Below are 18,044 nucleotides of genomic sequence, written 5' to 3' on the forward strand. Positions count from 1 at the left end.
GAGATTTCAGGCTCTTCAGTTCTTCTTCAGGGTATTCTATTCATTAATCAGTTATCAAGGTAGGAGAGCAATGTGAGCCACGAAAGATAGTGATGTCAAAGCGTCTAGTTTTTCAGTTACCAAGCTTTTAGAACAGCATATACTTAGATGACTAATTCAGCATAAAAATAAATAAATTTTTCTATAGCATAAAATTCAACGACATAGTTTGTACATAAATAAAGCCAAGCTTTATAATTATAATATTTACATAAAAACTAATACATTCAAACTAAAATATTTCGTATATTTTGATTATATGCAACTACAGTTAGGATGTGGTAGTATTGTTGCAAAATTGAATGTAATTATTCGAGGAAACACATTCTATAAATATATTTTCGCTAAAATTACACGCGCCATATATATATATGCAAATTGTAATGCATATATTATTTGGCAACATTTTGGCTAGCTCGTCATTCATCATTTATGCCGTGTGTATATATTCATTTTGTACTTATATACTAAGTAATGAAAACATTACACCAACTGAAATGAGTTTAATAAAGTTGTTTATTCACTCAGACGTGACCGTAAACTAATTAACAGTAACTAATTAACAAGAGGTATGTGCAGTTACCATGGAAACAAGCGTAATAAGCAGTCAGCAAAAACTTGTGTATATATTAAACTTCATGCGTACTTGAGTCCTTGATTCACTGACTCTTCAGTTAGCGATTATTGTGAGCAGTTTTTATGTCCTCACAGTATTTCACCCTCTGAGTCCATTTTTTTTGTGTTCCCTTTCCTTAAAAATGACTTCTGCGATCTCTTTCAATTCTCCCTTAATGATGTCCTAATAGCCCTAGAATCTGTAAATATAATAGGAAATCCAAAATATGACTGTAGTCTATACTGCTAGTTAGTGGGACCTTTTTTTTCTATTAAAATTTCAGTTATTACCCAAATCCACCATCATTGTAAGTGACCCCAGACGTCTGAACTCTCACGTAGTTCATCGGACGGTGTTTTGGAATCTCCACCAACTTCCTGACGTTAACTTAGTAAAAACGGATCGCACGTATTTCATCTAAGAATCTGTACAACTCTTTATTTCTCTATTCTTATCCGATGATTTCTCAGCTGGATCAAAATTAATATATTCAAAAATCCAAGAAGTCATTTTCTTCATCTTTTATTTATGTTTTTTTACTGTGCTGAAGGTCTAAGTAAATTCTTTTTCAGCATCTATGTGTTTTATTTTTTAGAAGTGCTTGAACTGCAATGATGCTCTATCTAAAGTAACGTAAATTATTTTCTTGACCAGTTTCAGCAGCAAGTTCCTTGTGAGATGACAGGAGCTAGGCTTTACATTCCCATCTGGGAGTGCGTCGCCATTCTTCTTTAGATTTTTCTTTGGTAATAAACTGAGAGCTTTCAAAGCGAGAAAGATTTAAGTAACTATTTAACTACTATGAAGTAAACCGTTTTAACAACTTTTAAAGAATGTAGGAAAATCCGTCCATTCGACACCGTAAAAATCTACTTTTATGTCTTCAGCTATGGAGCCAATTCTATATAAATGAGCTGGTTTTTCAATGATTTTCTTGGTTTTATCATCAATCAAGATGCAATAAAACTTTATCTAAAAAAATTCTTAGCAGAAAAGGTTATGATAGGTAAAAGAGGTATTATTTTTTTTTTCAAATATGTATTGGAAAATAATTTTGATAATTTGAAAATTGATTTTAATAAATTTTTTGATTATTTAATGAATAGTTGAATACAGTAGCTATTTAGAAAAACTGTTCAAATTTACTTTACTCTTCAGAAAAAAAAGTAAACTTTGGATAGAGAGACTGGTTAGAGAAGAATTGAGTATATTCTTAAACAGCCCGGTGTTATTCACATACTTACATAAACCGGGCAGGATAAATAATGGGGACAAAGGATAAGTAAATAGGCTGATATATTCGGATTTTATCGATGTTGTAGGAAAAATAAAAATGTGTTGTCTATTCATTCGCTGCTCCCCCTCAATTGAAGGTCTGTTCAAACTTCATAATTCTCAAACATTTACTAATCCATAGAAATAAAGAACAATTTGATACTTACTAGTTTTACAAAAATATTTTAGTATCTACTAACATGCTTAGCAATCTCATACCAAATGTACTACTTTACAGAAGTGTTATAAGTTGAAGTCAGAATCTCTACAGCTTACCTGATAAATCAACCGTTGGTGATAGATCGAAATCTGAAACCGATCAAAATTAAGAAAAGCATGCGCTGGATGAGAATAGAATCAACTAAAATCTTTTTTATTTATTTATTTGCATATTCTATATGGAGTGTATTGATTGAATAGTTGGTGTCAGGCCTGTCCAACTTTCACTAGGGACTTCATTCGTTTCCATGGCAAGTGATTGTGGTGACCAGCCTATTCTTTGTTGAACAGCATCCCCAGCCGTGCCTCTTATTGTATCACACAGACACACCACTTATAGGGAAATACTTTTCCTTTTTCCATTTTGTCACGATGATTTTTTACATTTCCTTTACTCCACGACAATACTTCCTTTTATGAAATAAGAACTGCTTTGTTTGGTCTGACATACTGATATTCTGCTTCTTTTTTTTTTTTTTTTTGTTTCAGTTTGTATGTACACAATTAGCGTGCAAGATGGAGCCTACCCAAAATATTTGTAGGAAAAACAAACTGCACTAAATTTTCATAACTATTTTCCAGTTTTTATACTTTTTTTTAGTATTGCTTATTATTATGTCTCCTATGACTAAACGAAGCCCAAAATTGCATAAGCAAGACTAGTTGTGTACTGAACCACATTTCTGAACAGTCATTTGTAAACCCCTTTTTCTACCATAAGACTGTTTTGAGAAGGTATTTCTCATCAACCTTGCTTTCTTAGTTTCATTTCTGCGGCTGCGAGTATTGCCTGGTCTTCGTACTATTTGCAAGTGCTGGATAAGAAAATTCTCGTTTCTTGCACCAGCACTTCTGTTGAATAAATCATCGGATTCATTTACATAAATGTATACTCTTGCTCGTTCTGGTTTTCAAGTAGCAATAATCATGAATGTTGTGTGGCTCTCGGTGGTCGTGATTACTGCTTGTAATGCTTAGTACATAACAGCTCTAATTCTGACTTATCTACATTTGATTCTACTAGCTCTATTGATTTTTAGGAATTATCTGCCCTTCGGTTAGATCTTCCACTTCTACGGACAGTATCTGGTAGATGTTCAACCGCTGGGTAGTAGTTTCCTAATTTTTCCAGTAATCCTCGTCTATTCATCTGTCTTCACTGCCGCCATTTCACTCAATACTTTATCTTGTTTGATGCTGGTTTTGAATTTTATAACCACAGGGGCTGTTTTTAAATCACAAAACACATCTTAAGTTTTAAACAAAGACTTGTTTGATCTAGTGATGATAACTTACTTGCCATATTCGTTGAAAGTATCAGGTAAGTGTATATTGTAACAACTTCACGTTTCAGCAGCTGCAGCCTAATTCCACCATGTACTTGTTTCTCAATGTGTGTCGACTCAGACAGTTTACAATCCCAGCACATTCCGACGTAGATATCTCGTTGAAATTATTAAAGTAATTGCCTATTTTATCAGGCGGACTTTTACGTCCAACTACGCCGTGGACGGGGCTCCGAGCGGTCCTTGTGCCATTGTCTTTGTGTATAATATTATGATTCTTCGTCGAAATTATATTTAGTTATTATATTTTTATATAGAGGTATTTGTATTTTATTTAACTTCTCTTTGGGGGAATAGAGAACAAATAGAATTCAGTCTTCCTAAGTAACTTTAAATAATTTCAAAATCCTATTCCTAATGATCGTCCATTTAAACAGTTTTTGAATCTCATGAATTATTGTTGCCACCATCAGATTGTCTGCATCTGGAGAAACTTCTTGTGAGGCATCATAATGTTGTATACCTGGAAGCCCATTTCTTAATTTTTTCCAGCAGTTTCTCCTTTCAAATTTTACATAAGTGAGTGTTTTAAGTTTACAGAAAAAAAACGGTTTAGTGTGCTTTGTTTACCGCTAAGACTAATTTTGCTGATTTCGTAGCGAAAAACTGTCATTTCTACTCATTCTTAAATTTTCTAAATCATATTTATTTAAGTTAATCTCCAATGCATTCCCAGTATATTTTCTTGAAACTCGCTAAGTATTATGGGTTTTATAGATCTTTATACAGATTTTGCAGCTTTATTACATTATTAACAGTATATTTATTTGGAAGATTAACAGTAATTTATTACAGACTTGTGAGTTACTGAAAACCTAAGTTAAATTAATGGTACACCAACCATTAGAAATGCATCAGATTTCCTATCTGATTTTGCACAGCTATTGTTCAATATGATTCAGAACTGAACAATATATTCAATGTGCTGTGGTAAATTCAAACTAATAGATAATCAACTCTATCCCGGTCTGGCTCTCTATTGAAATCTACTCCTCTAATAGTCAACTGTCCATGAAATTAAATTTTTATTATACTTGGTACAGGATTTATAAGCTTTATTAATGGAAGTTTTTCACTTCTTTTGTTTCCAGTTTTGTAAAAATTTGTAAATTGATTTTCCACGAAAAGTTGGGATGCTGATTAATATAATTAATTAATTGAAAACTCAATTCTCTTGGTATATGCTTTTGGTGAAAGCTCACTTTTTTCATATTATTTATTTCTCTTTAAGGCAAAAGAATTTTGCAGAAAAACCTTTAGAAATGCCGAAAGAATACAAAATAATTATTTAAAAATCCTTTTTTGAAATGTCTGGCACTTTTCTTGTGGTAATATTGGCATGAAACCATGATTGACTGATGGAAACAATCGGAAAACTGCTTCCAATTGAGTGACTTTTAAATCTCAGCAAATATATAGAAATAAAAATGTTGGAGGAAATTACGTTAAAAGCAATTTTGGAGGTGATCAAATTGGTAGCCATATTTTTTAACAAAGTAAAAGGAAAAAACTTGGTTTTACCTTATCTCCTCTGGAGACATATTCCAAAGGACAAATTTTCCTATTGTTTTTACCTTCAAATGCCTTATCTAAACTCCTTCTCCACTCCTTACCATTTTCTACAAAGTGTATAGAAACGGGTACAGGTAGGTTTTAGTCTTTATCTGGCGTTAAAGTAGTCTAAAAATCTAATGGAATGGCAGCCATTATGTGTGGCTTTCCACTTTAACTTCTTAATCTACTTAGTCAATTACTTAGTGAAAAGTTTTATCATTTTTTTGAACGAAAATTGTGCTAAAACTATTCCCATTTTTCGTTATAACTCATTATCATGAACTTTTTTCAAAGTTATTCATTACTTACCATGGTAAATGATTAACTTGTGCCAAGAAAGTAAGCTTCGTCAACTATTAATAGGTTCTGCACTTGCGATGACAACAGAGCAGCGATTACTTGTACCAATGTCAGAAACGTCAGGTGAATTACTTGCTCTATTCAGCTCATTCCATTATTTCCATCTTCTAGCAGCCAAAACATTTCAAGTCAACTTAGTCCCAGCAAAACTGGGTGCGATTTTGAAGTATGCAGTTTGTCTTCAATTAGTTTCTGAAGAGCACCAAATTTTCGGCTCTCAGATGGGTTGATTGAGGAACTCTTTTCGTGGAAGCTTAGTAGGTGGAAAAAAAAACTGTTGAATTATAAGGTGAAAAGCGCACTAAGTTTTGTTAGAGAAATAATAGTACAAAGTGTTCCGGAGCTTTCTTGTTTTGCTGACAGTATGAATTAAGCGTTCATATTGTTTAAAAAATGTTTGAGTAGATGCCTGGAATGGTTTGATGGTGCCATGCTATTGATAGGTCGACAGAAAATTAATATATCAACAAATCAATTATTACAATAGCTCAACAATAACCTTGATGACAGATTCAAGTGAATAAAAACTATTTTCAAACCAATGTGTTCATCGATTGGAAATGTTAATGATGTTTTTATTCCCTAGCAAGTTTTATAAAATCAACCATTCACTGATCACTGATTATTAAAGTAGTTTAATTTTCATTTGTTGCAGTTCTCGCCGAACAAAGTGCAGTTCATCAGATCGCCGGTGAATATGATTGACTTGATGGCAACGTTAAGTTTCTACACAGATGTCCTATTGCAAGATCCAGTGACTAGGGCGCTAGATAAAGCTGACATCTTGGAATTCTTTTCCATCGTAAGAATATTAAGATTGTTCAAGTTGACTAGACATTCACCAGGGCTTAAAATACTCATACATACTTTCAAAGCGTCCGCCAAAGAACTTACACTGTTGGTATTCTTCCTTGTGTTGGGCATTGTAGTGTTCGCCAGTCTTGTCTACTATGCTGAGAGATTGCAGGTAAGCTTTAGCTTCTTTATTCTATTTTTGTTTGTTATGATTTTTTTTAAACCTCAGGCATAAGCTATTTACAATTGTATCCCTGCCTATGTGACTCATCTTTTTTATTGACGGATAGACTATAAATTACTGGTGAATCGTAGAAAATTTGATTATTTGATGCTGGATATTATCCTAGATTTAGAAAATAAAAATCGTTTATTTTATCAGTAATATCCGCGCATTTATTTTGGCTGAAGATCATGGCCCTATACATGTCAGCATGGTTGTTAAATTAATAGGATATAACATAATATCCATCTTATCATCCATTCTATCGATCAGTCACTAATATTTCACTATACATTCTGTTGAATACTGTAGTTTGTCTCTGGTGTACTAAAATGATGAACAAAACTGGAGTGTTTATCATTAATATGTGATAATCTTTTTTGTTGATTAAATCTGACACATTAATCTAGCTGTTGCGGAGCTGTTAGTTAATAAAGTCGAATCCAATTATTAGTTAGGCAGTTTGGTTCAAGATATTTCACGTTTGCTTTTATTTATCTTAAGTGTAATTACTTCCTAATCGAAAATAAGAAGTGATCAATTGATGGCTAGCTGAGTGCCGCCCTAAATTACTTCTGTGGCCATAAATCAGCTCTGAATGCAGTAAGATGTTTTCTTTTCCAAACCTCATTAACTTGGAAGCCCTGTTTCTTTCCTTTTTTTCTTAATTTTCCTCCTTTCACTGTGTTTGTTATTTTGATGTTTTCATGTAGCTGGAAAAGGACGGCAGATATGGGTTTTTCTAATTCAGTTCAGTAAACTCTCGTATAAATTGCGGCATCTAAAAAAAATCGCGAGTGAAATTAATATTTTCCTTGAGTTGAAAATGCTAAAAATAATATGTTTAATCTTTTCTTGTTTTCCACGCGTGGCGAGCAAGAAGGAGGAGTGGACGAGAGTTAATGGCCTAGAACGTATTGTTAACAATCATTACGAGCTATTGGGGCTTCAGAATCAAATAGTGGGAACTACAAGAAACGGGCATGGTGCTAAACTCTTGCGCCCAATCGAAGAGATATGACAGAATTTACAAGCCTAACATTCTCTTGAGATTGTTATTATATGAAGCAGGTAAAAGACTAGAGTTCTTCAAGATTGTGGACGTTGATGGATTCAGACAGTTTCACATAGTGCCGTTGATAACTGTGCGTGAGTCAAGCGCTTGCCACTTTTTAACAGCGACAAGAACAGTGTCAAAGTTTGGAATTGAAGAGTTTTTTACCTCGGTGATGGCCTGCATTGCAGGACTTTTAAAAAGTCCTGTAAGTTTTGTAAACCAGTCTCTAACGGATTTAAGAAGATACTGTAACGAGACTGTTAAGTTTTGGAGTAAACAGCAAGAAGATTGAAGTAACAATTGGATGAAAGGTATGGTTGTCCCCAAGGGCACTCTGTCCTAAGAGATAATACTCGTACATACAAGAAGTATAAAGAAAAAGTAGGAGCCTTGTTTTCTAAAAAAAAATATCTCGAAAACCAAACTCATGCCCAAAACATCTAACAAATAAGGAAGAACGTGTTCTCAAAATGTGTGCTCAACAAACCAGGATTTCAAAACGACAAAGTGGACAAGTAGGCAAATATTCATGATAATTCGTTTGAAATTGATCAATATTTTAACAGTTAATTATATTCACAATGCCAGAGAATGAACATTATATAGCCGAATTCGCTATTTAATGAACTCTGAATTTATTGCCGCTGAAGGCACTAGGGTGTTGGTTATCTATAATGAATGTTACGTGCAGGACCCACTGCTATGTGCTCTCCTACTTTCTGTCCTCATACTAGCGTATCCACTCAAATATTTATTAGGTTCTATATCTAGAAATCTATCAGTATTGTTTATAACGTTTTATTTATGTTTTGCGATTCTTATTGCAAATTCAAGTTACATAACCCTATTCCAGCTGTCACTTCTCTTTTCTATCTCCTTAACAAAAATTTAGTTTAAAAAGTTAAGTATAAGGGTTGATTAAATGCCAAAAGGAACACAAATCAGCAAGTACCCAACATTTCATTAATACTTCATTGATATCATTTAAGTAATCTTATTGTATTAACTTTTCATTAACATTTTTTTTAATTTATAATATGTCACAGATCCTAATACTGGCTATTTTCACTTATTTGTTAAGATTTGTTCAAATAGCACACCATTTAACTTAGATTAACGGTAATATCTAGTGATTGTTACTTTATGTAGTAGTCAAGCGTTAATAATGACAGGTAATAATTAATCTGGGTTAATATTAAATAATGTAGTTTTCTTTAACTGCATTCTTCATCTAGGTGTTCTTCCCTCAATATTGTACATATGTAATGTAAAGTAGATGAAAATATGCATATTTTGAGGACAGCCAACAAATTAATTATTAAAATATTTAACTACAAGTACTCAATTAAAAGGACTACAGTAAATTAAAATAGAGAAATCAATAATTATTTTTGAATAATTTACTATTATTAACTGTGTGTTATTGGTGCTCTCGAATACTTCTGTTATACTTGAACAAATCTGTTTTTACGTGAAATTAGCCAGTATTAGGAACTGGAACATCTAAAAAATTCTGAAAAATATTATTGAAAATTAATACAGTAGATTTACTCAAATATATCAATGAAGTATTAATGAAATGTTGGGTACTTGCAACCTTTATACCTTTTGTACCTTTTAGCTTTTAATCAACGCTTATACTCAACTTTTTAAACTGTAAGATTTTGTTAAAGTAATTTCTATACCTTTTGGATAGATTTTCCTTTTTGTCTATTCTGCAAAGTTAACATACATATCTGCTTTACAGATTTTCATAACATTTGGAATAAGCAATAACTTCATTACATCCTGATATGGTATTAAATTAGATCCGTAACTACCACTGGAGAAATCTTTTTAAAAAAAATGCTTAGAGTTGCAGCCCCCAAAGAATCCACAAAAACAATTTTCTTTGGAAAACGTTTCAAATAAAATAAGGAAGATATTTGTACATGAATAGCAAAAGTAAACTGCGATTTCAGTACTTTCATTTAAAGGAGTAAGAAAAATTAAACTGCGGTTACAGTACTTCTTACTGAAAGGGCAAAGAGAAATTAAACATCAAATTGGAATACTTCTTTTAACAGCTGTAAAAGTAAGATGAAACTAGCATAAATAAAATAAACTGGTAACATAGCTAAAACTAACACTCGTATGATCTGAATAGTTAATTAAATTTTATTAGAGAACTTTGTAAATAATTCTTACTTGGATAGATTTCATTAGATTCAATGTTTATGTAAACAAATTTCGGGTTTTGTTTTAGAAAGAAATAAAAAAGAGCTGTGACGGATTTCATGTTTGTTCATTATACAATACGAAGATAAAACGGGCATAAAAATGCCTATAAAAAAGATTTGATGTTTCTCGTACAGTCACTGAATCCACATGTTTTGTAGAATATCTAACATTTATACTTGCAACAACACACAGAGAAGTTTGCTAACTTATTTATTTATTTATTTATTTATTTTTTATATTTATACAATAGGAAATGTTTTCCTGCATTATTGATACCATGCAGATTTATTTCATCTGTAAAGTATTTCTTAAGGTTACAATACCTGGCTCAGCACCGTCTTGAGAGGGTGTAAAGTTTCTTAGTGGAGTTAATAATATCATTGATCTTATCCGAAATGACAAGCATATTTTCCTTATTTTTGATTGGTTTCTGATTTCCAACCATATCAGGGATTGATTTTCTGACATAAAACTGTACTCGCTGACTGATCTAGGGTGGAGAGTAAGTTTATAGGCACCCCTAGAATTCTCCAGATTCTTAATTCGATTGCCATCTTCTGAATTTGGAAGCGTGGAAATTAATCGATTTCTCTTTATCTCTCTCTCTTGATAGAATTTACTTAGCAAATCCTACAGAAATACTTGCTCTGAGCTTAGAATTGAGATTTGTTTCTGCTTTTAACTATTTTCTCTAATACTCTGAATTTCATCAGCGTTTCTCAGCCTCCAGTTTACATCTGGCTAAGGGCCCTCTGGTTTCAACAAAGAGAAATAATAATGCTGAATATTTAAAGTTTTTACCTTCTCTTACTCGGCTATAAATATTTTAAATTTCATCTGCTCCAGATTTGTATTTATAATTTTTATCAAAAATGTTAGCCTTCAAAGAACCACTTTAAATATAAATAAAAAAAAGATTAGAAAATATATATATATATAATTATCTCAAAGGAAAATTTCAAAGTCTTCTAGTGAAAAGCTGAAATTAATTTTAGAACTTAAACAAAATGGGATGGTAATTCCAGCTGGTTCAAGATGAATCCTTCTTAGTAATAATTTACATACGTAATGAAACAAATTTTTGTCTGAAGCATTTCTAAGATACCTAATTTCTCTAGAAAGCTATAAACAAAAAATATTTTGTTTAATTCAAAACTTTCATTGAAAATTTACATTTTTGTTTTAATAATAATAGTAGAAATAGAAATATAAAAGAAATTTATTATTCTGGGACAATTGTCCCCTAAGAATAAATACAGGAACAAATAGAGGCCTTAACAGTTTGGCCTGTGATTATACAGAAATTAAATAAATAAATAAGTATTTACAAAAGTGAAAATATAATAAGTGAAAATGAAAGTAAAAATAAAATAATAAAACAGCAGAAATTAAGGAAATAAATTAAAACAATTAGAATTTCGGAGGAAGCTGAATAGAAAGTAGATAACTGAATAGACGGGATTTAAAGATGGATAGGGTAGGAGCATGCCGGACAGATGAAGGCAAGGAGTTCCAGAGAGAGGTAGCACGTATTAGGAAGGACTTGTCAAAGGATGAGGTACGGTGAGAGGGAATATAGAGATCAGATGAGCGAGATTTAGTGTTACGGGAATGGATGGAGGATTTAAACTTAAGGAGTTGAAAAATATAGGAAGGCCTTTGAGACTGGATGACTTGAAAAAGGAAAGAAGCCAAAAAATATTGGCGGCGATAGACAGGAAAAAGCCACTTCACCTCATCGTAGCAGTGCGAAATGCGAGAGTCTCTGGAAATGCTGAAAATAAATCTTATGAAGCAGTTCATGAGGCGCTTAAGCTTAGCTTCAACATCACCAGGAAGACCGCCATACACTAAACAACCATAGTCGAAATGGGGGAATATAAGAGGGGAAACTAGGAGTTGCCGGGTCTTAATTGGAAAAAGGTGACGGGAACTATTAAACTGCTTAAGGATATGGATAGAACGACGAGAGATTTGGGAAACATGGTTTTTCCAGGATAGGTTTTGATCAAAAGTGATACCAAGGTTTTTCACAGAGGAACAATGTTTTATTGGGGTATTGTAAAGGAAAAGATTAGGAAGAGGAGCCAATGATTTAAGGAGTGGGTTGGAGCCAATAACTATAGCTTTGGTCTTTTCTACATTCAGGGTAAGCTTATTGTTCGTGGCCCATGCTGAGATGTTATTGAGGTCTTCTTGAAGTTTAAATACAGCTTCAAACAAATCCGACGGGGAAAAGGATAGGTAAATCTGAAAATCATCAGCATAGAGGTGATACTGGGAATGAGAGATGGAAAGAGGAAGGTCATTGATGTAAATTGAGAAGAGGGTGGGAGATAGGGAAGAACCTTGAGGTACACCGCGTGACAAAGGAAGAAGTGAAGAAGTCTACTCTATCTAGTAGTGTTAGATAAAGTAAAATTTTGTATGGCGAATATGCCTTTGCAGATAGGGGGGCATGGTGTTGAAATTATGGGTGCCTGGAGTATTTTCAATTTCTTAATGTTCCTATATTAGTATCTTTTAGAAACCCGCCAATATGTGTGTATGGAAAAGAACCATCTCCAGACACCTTTTTGGGAAAAAATAGCAAGATCTGTCACTACTTCTATTTGAAACATTCTTCCAGGGAAATAGGTGTCTCAGATTAGTACTTCGAAGCGCAGGGCTTCCGCCACACGATGAAAAATAATAATATGAAGTCAAAAACCAATAATTATTTTTTATTCTATTAGTCGATGCCAATGGATAATGTTATTTTATTCGCCACCGTTTAGAATAGACTAGTCTTCTGAAATTTTGAACTGTTTAGAATTTCAATCATAATCTGGACTGAACAGGGAATTCTAGACACCAAAAAATTTTTTGAAAATAATCCCTGAAAATGGATTAAAAATCCGAAATCTTTTAAAATTAATCAATTTAATTAATAATAGTTTTAACCTAGAATTGCTTTTTAAATGTTTCAGAAGTTGAAGAAAGCAAACGTTTCCAATTGATTTACATTTATTTAAGACGATCTTCTTTTCACCTATATTGACATTGTGTTTACGACCAGTAAAGCTCTGCATTCTAAGAACTTTGTTAAAGAGAGGAAAATCAACCATAAGTTTTTATTATTTTCTTTTTAATTTCCGTTTTTGAAATTTAAAATTTAGACAACACCATAGTCATCCCTCTCAATCTTCTTCCCAATTAGATTAATTTTCTGGAAAACTGTTTCGATTTTCATAAAGAAATGATAGTTTATTACTGCGTTTACAGTTACAGCATCAACTCGCTTAGTGCCTTCCTTCAAAGTAATATAAAGTACTATTACTTCTCAAGTACCTAAGTTAAACTTCAAATCCAACTGGCGGTGGCTAGATCCTTGTATATCTCGGCTGTTTATTCCACAGAAACTGTTCTCTTCAACTCTTATTGTTCCCTGACTTCACGAGAGTATAGTCTGTGAAAACCACAGGAAACTTGTGGCCTTTTATTAGCTTGGTTATAGCTTTAGACTTGTATATAACTGTAGTTCTGATTTCAGTCAGTGGGCGGACAATATTTTATTGAAGTAAGAATACAATTCCTGGATAAATGTAGCATTTCCTATGAAAACGGAAAAAAAAAAAAAAGAAGAGTTATTTGGAAGGAAGAAGATTTAGAGTAAAAGTATGGTAGCGTAAGGATGAAGCATTTTGCTATAAGAGTTTAGAGCGCTAATTTTTCTGCTGATGGAAGATTTGTTAATCGCACAGTACAGCAGAAGTGTTTAGAAAAAAATACCATCTAACAGTGGGACCATCTTTCGAGCGATTCGTGTTACACCATTTTTCTTAATGGGTTCTTCAAAATGGTAAACAAAACCAGCCATTTAAAATTAAGGGATTTTTTTCAATAATTACAAATGATTTTTTTCTTCTTCTTCTTGTTCATCTTCTTAATTAAACCAGCGAATTGGAAAGTAAAAAGTGTAAGATGGTCTTCCAATCATTTCGAGAGGGGAAAAAAACAAAACGAAATGGAAAAGTTTAATTTCCCTAGCCATTGATTTCAAACATTTTCATTCTTTTCATTAAGTTTTTCCCTTTATGTTCAGTATTTATTAAACGTACCCTTAATACTTGAGGAGGTGTAAAGAGGAGAAAAAAAATCATGGACCGCAAACTTTTGCATTTATACTAATGAATCCCCAGTTTAGAAAGAGAGCGTTCTTGTAGAAGTATACCATTCCCTAAGTTTATTGGGCAATTCTGCTAGAACTTAGTTCGACTTATTTATGTTACAATGAACAATATTTTTCCTTAAAATTGGCCTTTCTTTTTATTTATTTATTTTCTTTGTTCAAATGTTTTTAAAATCTGATGTAAATTCTCTCCCAACTAGCTCTTACCACTGTTCTCAAGATTCTAAAGAACAAAAATGCAAAATGCACTAAACTGAAACAACCTCAGATGTTGGATGAAAATCTGTACCCAGACAAAATTACGAAACAAACGTGCTTGCTATAAATATTACAGTATTATTTAACATTGTGGAGTCAGCCATATTTTCTACAATCATCTTAAATTAATTTAACGAAACTGATACATTACATTTGTCTCTAAAATTGTACATTTTATGCTGGCTTGCACACGTGTTTAAATTGCAGCGCTAGAAACAGGGGAACAAGTACGAGGGTCGTTTGAAAAGTCCGTACAAAAATAAAAACTACTTAATTTTTTTTATTTTTCAACATAGTCTCCTTTTAGGCTTATACACTTCGTCCAACGCTGCTCTAGTTTGTTGATCCCTTCCGAATAATAGGATTTGTCCAAATCTGAAAAATAGCCTTTCGTTTCTGCAATCACCTCCTCGTTTGAATAAAATCTTTTTCCCGCCAGCCATTTCTTCATATTGGGGAACAAATAGTAGTCCGAGGGAGCCAAGTCTGGAGAATAGGGGGGATGTGAAACGAGTTGGAACCCTATTTCCATTAATTTTGCGACCACAACTGCTGAGGTTGAGCTGGTGCGTTGTCGTGATGGAAAAGGACTTTTTTGTGGGCCAATCGTGGGCTGGTGCGTTGTCGTGGGCGTTTTTCTTGCAGCTCGGTTTTCAAACGGTCCAATAACGATGAATAATATGCACCTGTAATAGTTTTACCATTTTCCAGATAGTCGATGAGGATTATTCCTTGCGAATCCCAAAAGACAGTCGCCATAATCTTTCCGGCCGAAGGAACGGTCTTCGCCTTTTTTGGCGCAGATTCCCCCTTGGTAACCCATTGTTTAGATTGTTCTTTGGTCTCAGGAGTGTAGTGATGTATCCATGTTTCATCCACAGTGACGAAACGACGCTTAAAGTCCTGCGGATTCTTCTGGAACAGCTGCAAACCGTCCTTGCAACATTTCACACGATTTCGTTTTTGGTCAAGCGTGAGCAATCGCGGCACCCATCTTGCGGATAGCTTTGTCATGTCCAAATGTTGATGCAAAATATTATGTACCCGTTCATTCGAGATGCCCACAGCACTAGCAATCTCACGCACCTTCACTCTTCTGTCATCCATCACCATATCATGGATTTTATCAATGATTTCTGGAGTAGTAACCTCAACAGGGCGTCCAGAACGTTCAGCGTCACTTGTGCCCATATGGCCACTCCGAAAATTTTGAAACCACTTATAAACTGTTCTAATCGAAGGTGCAGAGTCACCATAATGTTTATCAAGCTTCTCTTTAGTCTCCTGAGGCGTTTTGCCTTTCATAAAGTAGTGTTTAATCAACACACGAAATTCTTTTTCGTCCATTTTTTGAAAATCACTCGACTTCCTCGATTCAAACGAATGCCAAACACAAAGAAATAGACCGATCTGGCTGAAACTTGGTGTGTGTTCTTCCAAGAGATGCTACTAACTAAACATAACCTCGATACGCGCCAGTAGTGCTATCTCTCTGACTTTGCACGGACTTTTCAAACGACCCTCGTAACTAATCACATTAAGTTCCTGCATATTTGACTCCTCCTTCTAGTCGAATAAAATTTAAAATAGTTTATACATTGAACAAAATCGATGGAAGTAAACGAGCTGTGAGGAAACCTCATGTAAACTTCGGTAGAGTGCACTCAAGCAAGAAAGATTGGTTAACGCACCAAAATAAGTCTGTAGTTAAATTTAGCAAGCATTTACGCATTTTTTTTATTTTACATAATCGTTATCTATAAATATCTGCAACGCTTGCTGCTGCGTCTTTGTAAACACAGTTAAACAATTTTTTTTTTTTTCCTATAAAGAAAAATGCAATTTGGAACTTCTTTTTTAATTAGTTTGGAAAATGTTCACTTCAGGAGAATCAGTTCTTCAAGAGAAACGGCAATGAGTTGATTTTTTAAATTACATTTAACAAGCTTTGGTTCTCAGAGGTCTTCAAAAAGCGCATTTTCAAGCAAACAAAGGGCGGCACTATTTTAGTGCTTTCCCTAAGGACTTGTACAATATATCACTCAGTGAATATCTTTATATATTTGTCTGTATTATATAGTGAGTCTATTATGTATGGCTAGTCTCATAATTAAGAAATTGAGGATCAAAATCAGTGTGTCAGTATTTACTTAAATGGATCCAAGCATGTAATTAGTTATAATATTCTTGCATTTTTCTTCTTTAATATACTGGCAAACTCTTCAATTTGTAGAACTTAGTTTCTTTCTTAACTTAATACTTTTTAGAAACAAATGAAATTTGATTGGAAAATGTAGTTAATATCATTGTTTTGTAGACTGAAACATTAAGTCTCTTATAGAATCGAAGTTTCTACACCAAACTGATGAATGGATGAAACCGGTTCTTGCTATGACGTAATGAAATTTTATTTGTACATCTACTTATTTTAAGTTGCCAAAACATGGTATGCTGTTTATAGTTTCTTAAGACAGTATTTATTGAGAATAAGTTCTGTTTTAAGAGATTGATTTATTATTCAATTATTTATTTAATTTTGTTCTGCTTAAAAATTAAGTCTTTAATAGGTAAGTCCTTTTTCTCTTACCTTGAACTTACTCAGAAGAGTAGTAACCACTTTGTTTCTTCTTGGAATTTTCTATTGTTCATTCTCAACGTACTCGTTATTTTTTTTTTTTTTTATTAAAATTTCTTTTATTATTGTTTTCTTTGTTGGCAATCTCTCCCTTGCTAAAAGCATTTACGTTTCATAGCATCAAATAATTATAAATAATTCTTTCTTCTCATTCGAGTTAATTTAGAGTCAGCAAAAAATATCCATCGTTTTTAATAATAAAAAGAAAAAAAAATCACATATTAGTAAACCTGGGAAAAACCAATGGAAAATCCTTCCAACTAATTATTCAACAAGATGTTCAAAGTACAGAGTTCAACAGGTGCCTGCACTTAGTTAAGCTTTGCTCAAAGTACCAGCGTTGAAAACTATTTGTTATTCTTTAGTTTTGTACTTATTCAACTTGTTACAGAAGATATTCTAAGTTTGTTGATGTTTTGAACTTGTGAACGAACGAATTCAATATGAATGATTACTTCCAAGGAGATAATGGTGATAATCTCAGTGGTTGTATTTGATTAAGATGTTTGTTTTTTTCTAATTTATAAAGGGCTTATTATTCTATCAAAAAAAGGTTTATTTATTCATTGATTAACATTTCAAGTTTAATCTCAATATAACTTTAATATGGCTCATGTATTAATTATTCATTCATCAAGAAAGTTAGGATAGTGTATGTCTGGAATAAGATCTCCAGCGAGCATGATAGTTCTGGAGTTTAGAAAATGATGAAGGTCTCTCATCTTTCTATTGTGCAATCTATTTAAGATTTTGTGTGTGTGTGAGATGATTATACAGAAGGCTTGAGAATCAAGTTAAGTGGGAAAATGGTAGCGAGGTATGATAGACTATCCTTAGATCGTTGGACCCTTGGATAATTTTGGATCCAAGGAGGGTAAGACAAGTTGGAATATCAGAGGATGTGAGGAAATTCAAATTTTGAGAATGTTTGACTTTTTTTTTAAATCCTTGAAGACTTTCTTGGAACCCCCACGCTAGACTTAAAAGAACAGAACTGAACAGACGCTATCGACTACTTAAAAGACTCTTAGACGATAGATCAAAACTCTCTCTGGACAACAAAAGACTAATTTAAACTTCTATTTTGAAACCCATCTGGGCGTATGGAATAGAGCTGTGGGGTTCAACCAAACGCTCCAATCTCCAAAAGATTCAATGGCCACAATCTAAAATAGAATGTGTGGTCGGTCAAATTAGTTTTCAGATTGATTAGACCCTGTTTTTAGTTGTAACAAAATTATTAAAGAACAAAATTTATACTATTTAATATTCTATT

The 18,044-nt window shown here is 33.1% G+C and overlaps 1 protein-coding gene across 4 annotated transcripts in view; it reads left to right on the top strand.

The window, feature by feature from the left end:
- Window positions 1-18,044, top strand: part of LOC141451663 (potassium voltage-gated channel protein Shaw-like) — a 231,910-nt gene that overhangs the window by 195,304 nt on the left and 18,562 nt on the right. For all 4 annotated transcript variants that reach the window (XM_074123155.1, XM_074123152.1, XM_074123153.1 and 1 more), the window contains one exon: window positions 6,065-6,376. In XM_074123155.1, coding sequence (XP_073979256.1) covers window positions 6,065-6,376 — 312 coding nt within the window. The remainder of the gene's footprint in view (window positions 1-6,064; window positions 6,377-18,044) is intronic.

Source organism: Rhodnius prolixus, unplaced genomic scaffold (assembly GCF_049639745.1).
Source record: "Rhodnius prolixus isolate KJV_2025 unplaced genomic scaffold, Rpr scaffold_14, whole genome shotgun sequence".
Lineage (NCBI taxonomy): Eukaryota > Metazoa > Arthropoda > Insecta > Hemiptera > Reduviidae > Rhodnius > Rhodnius prolixus.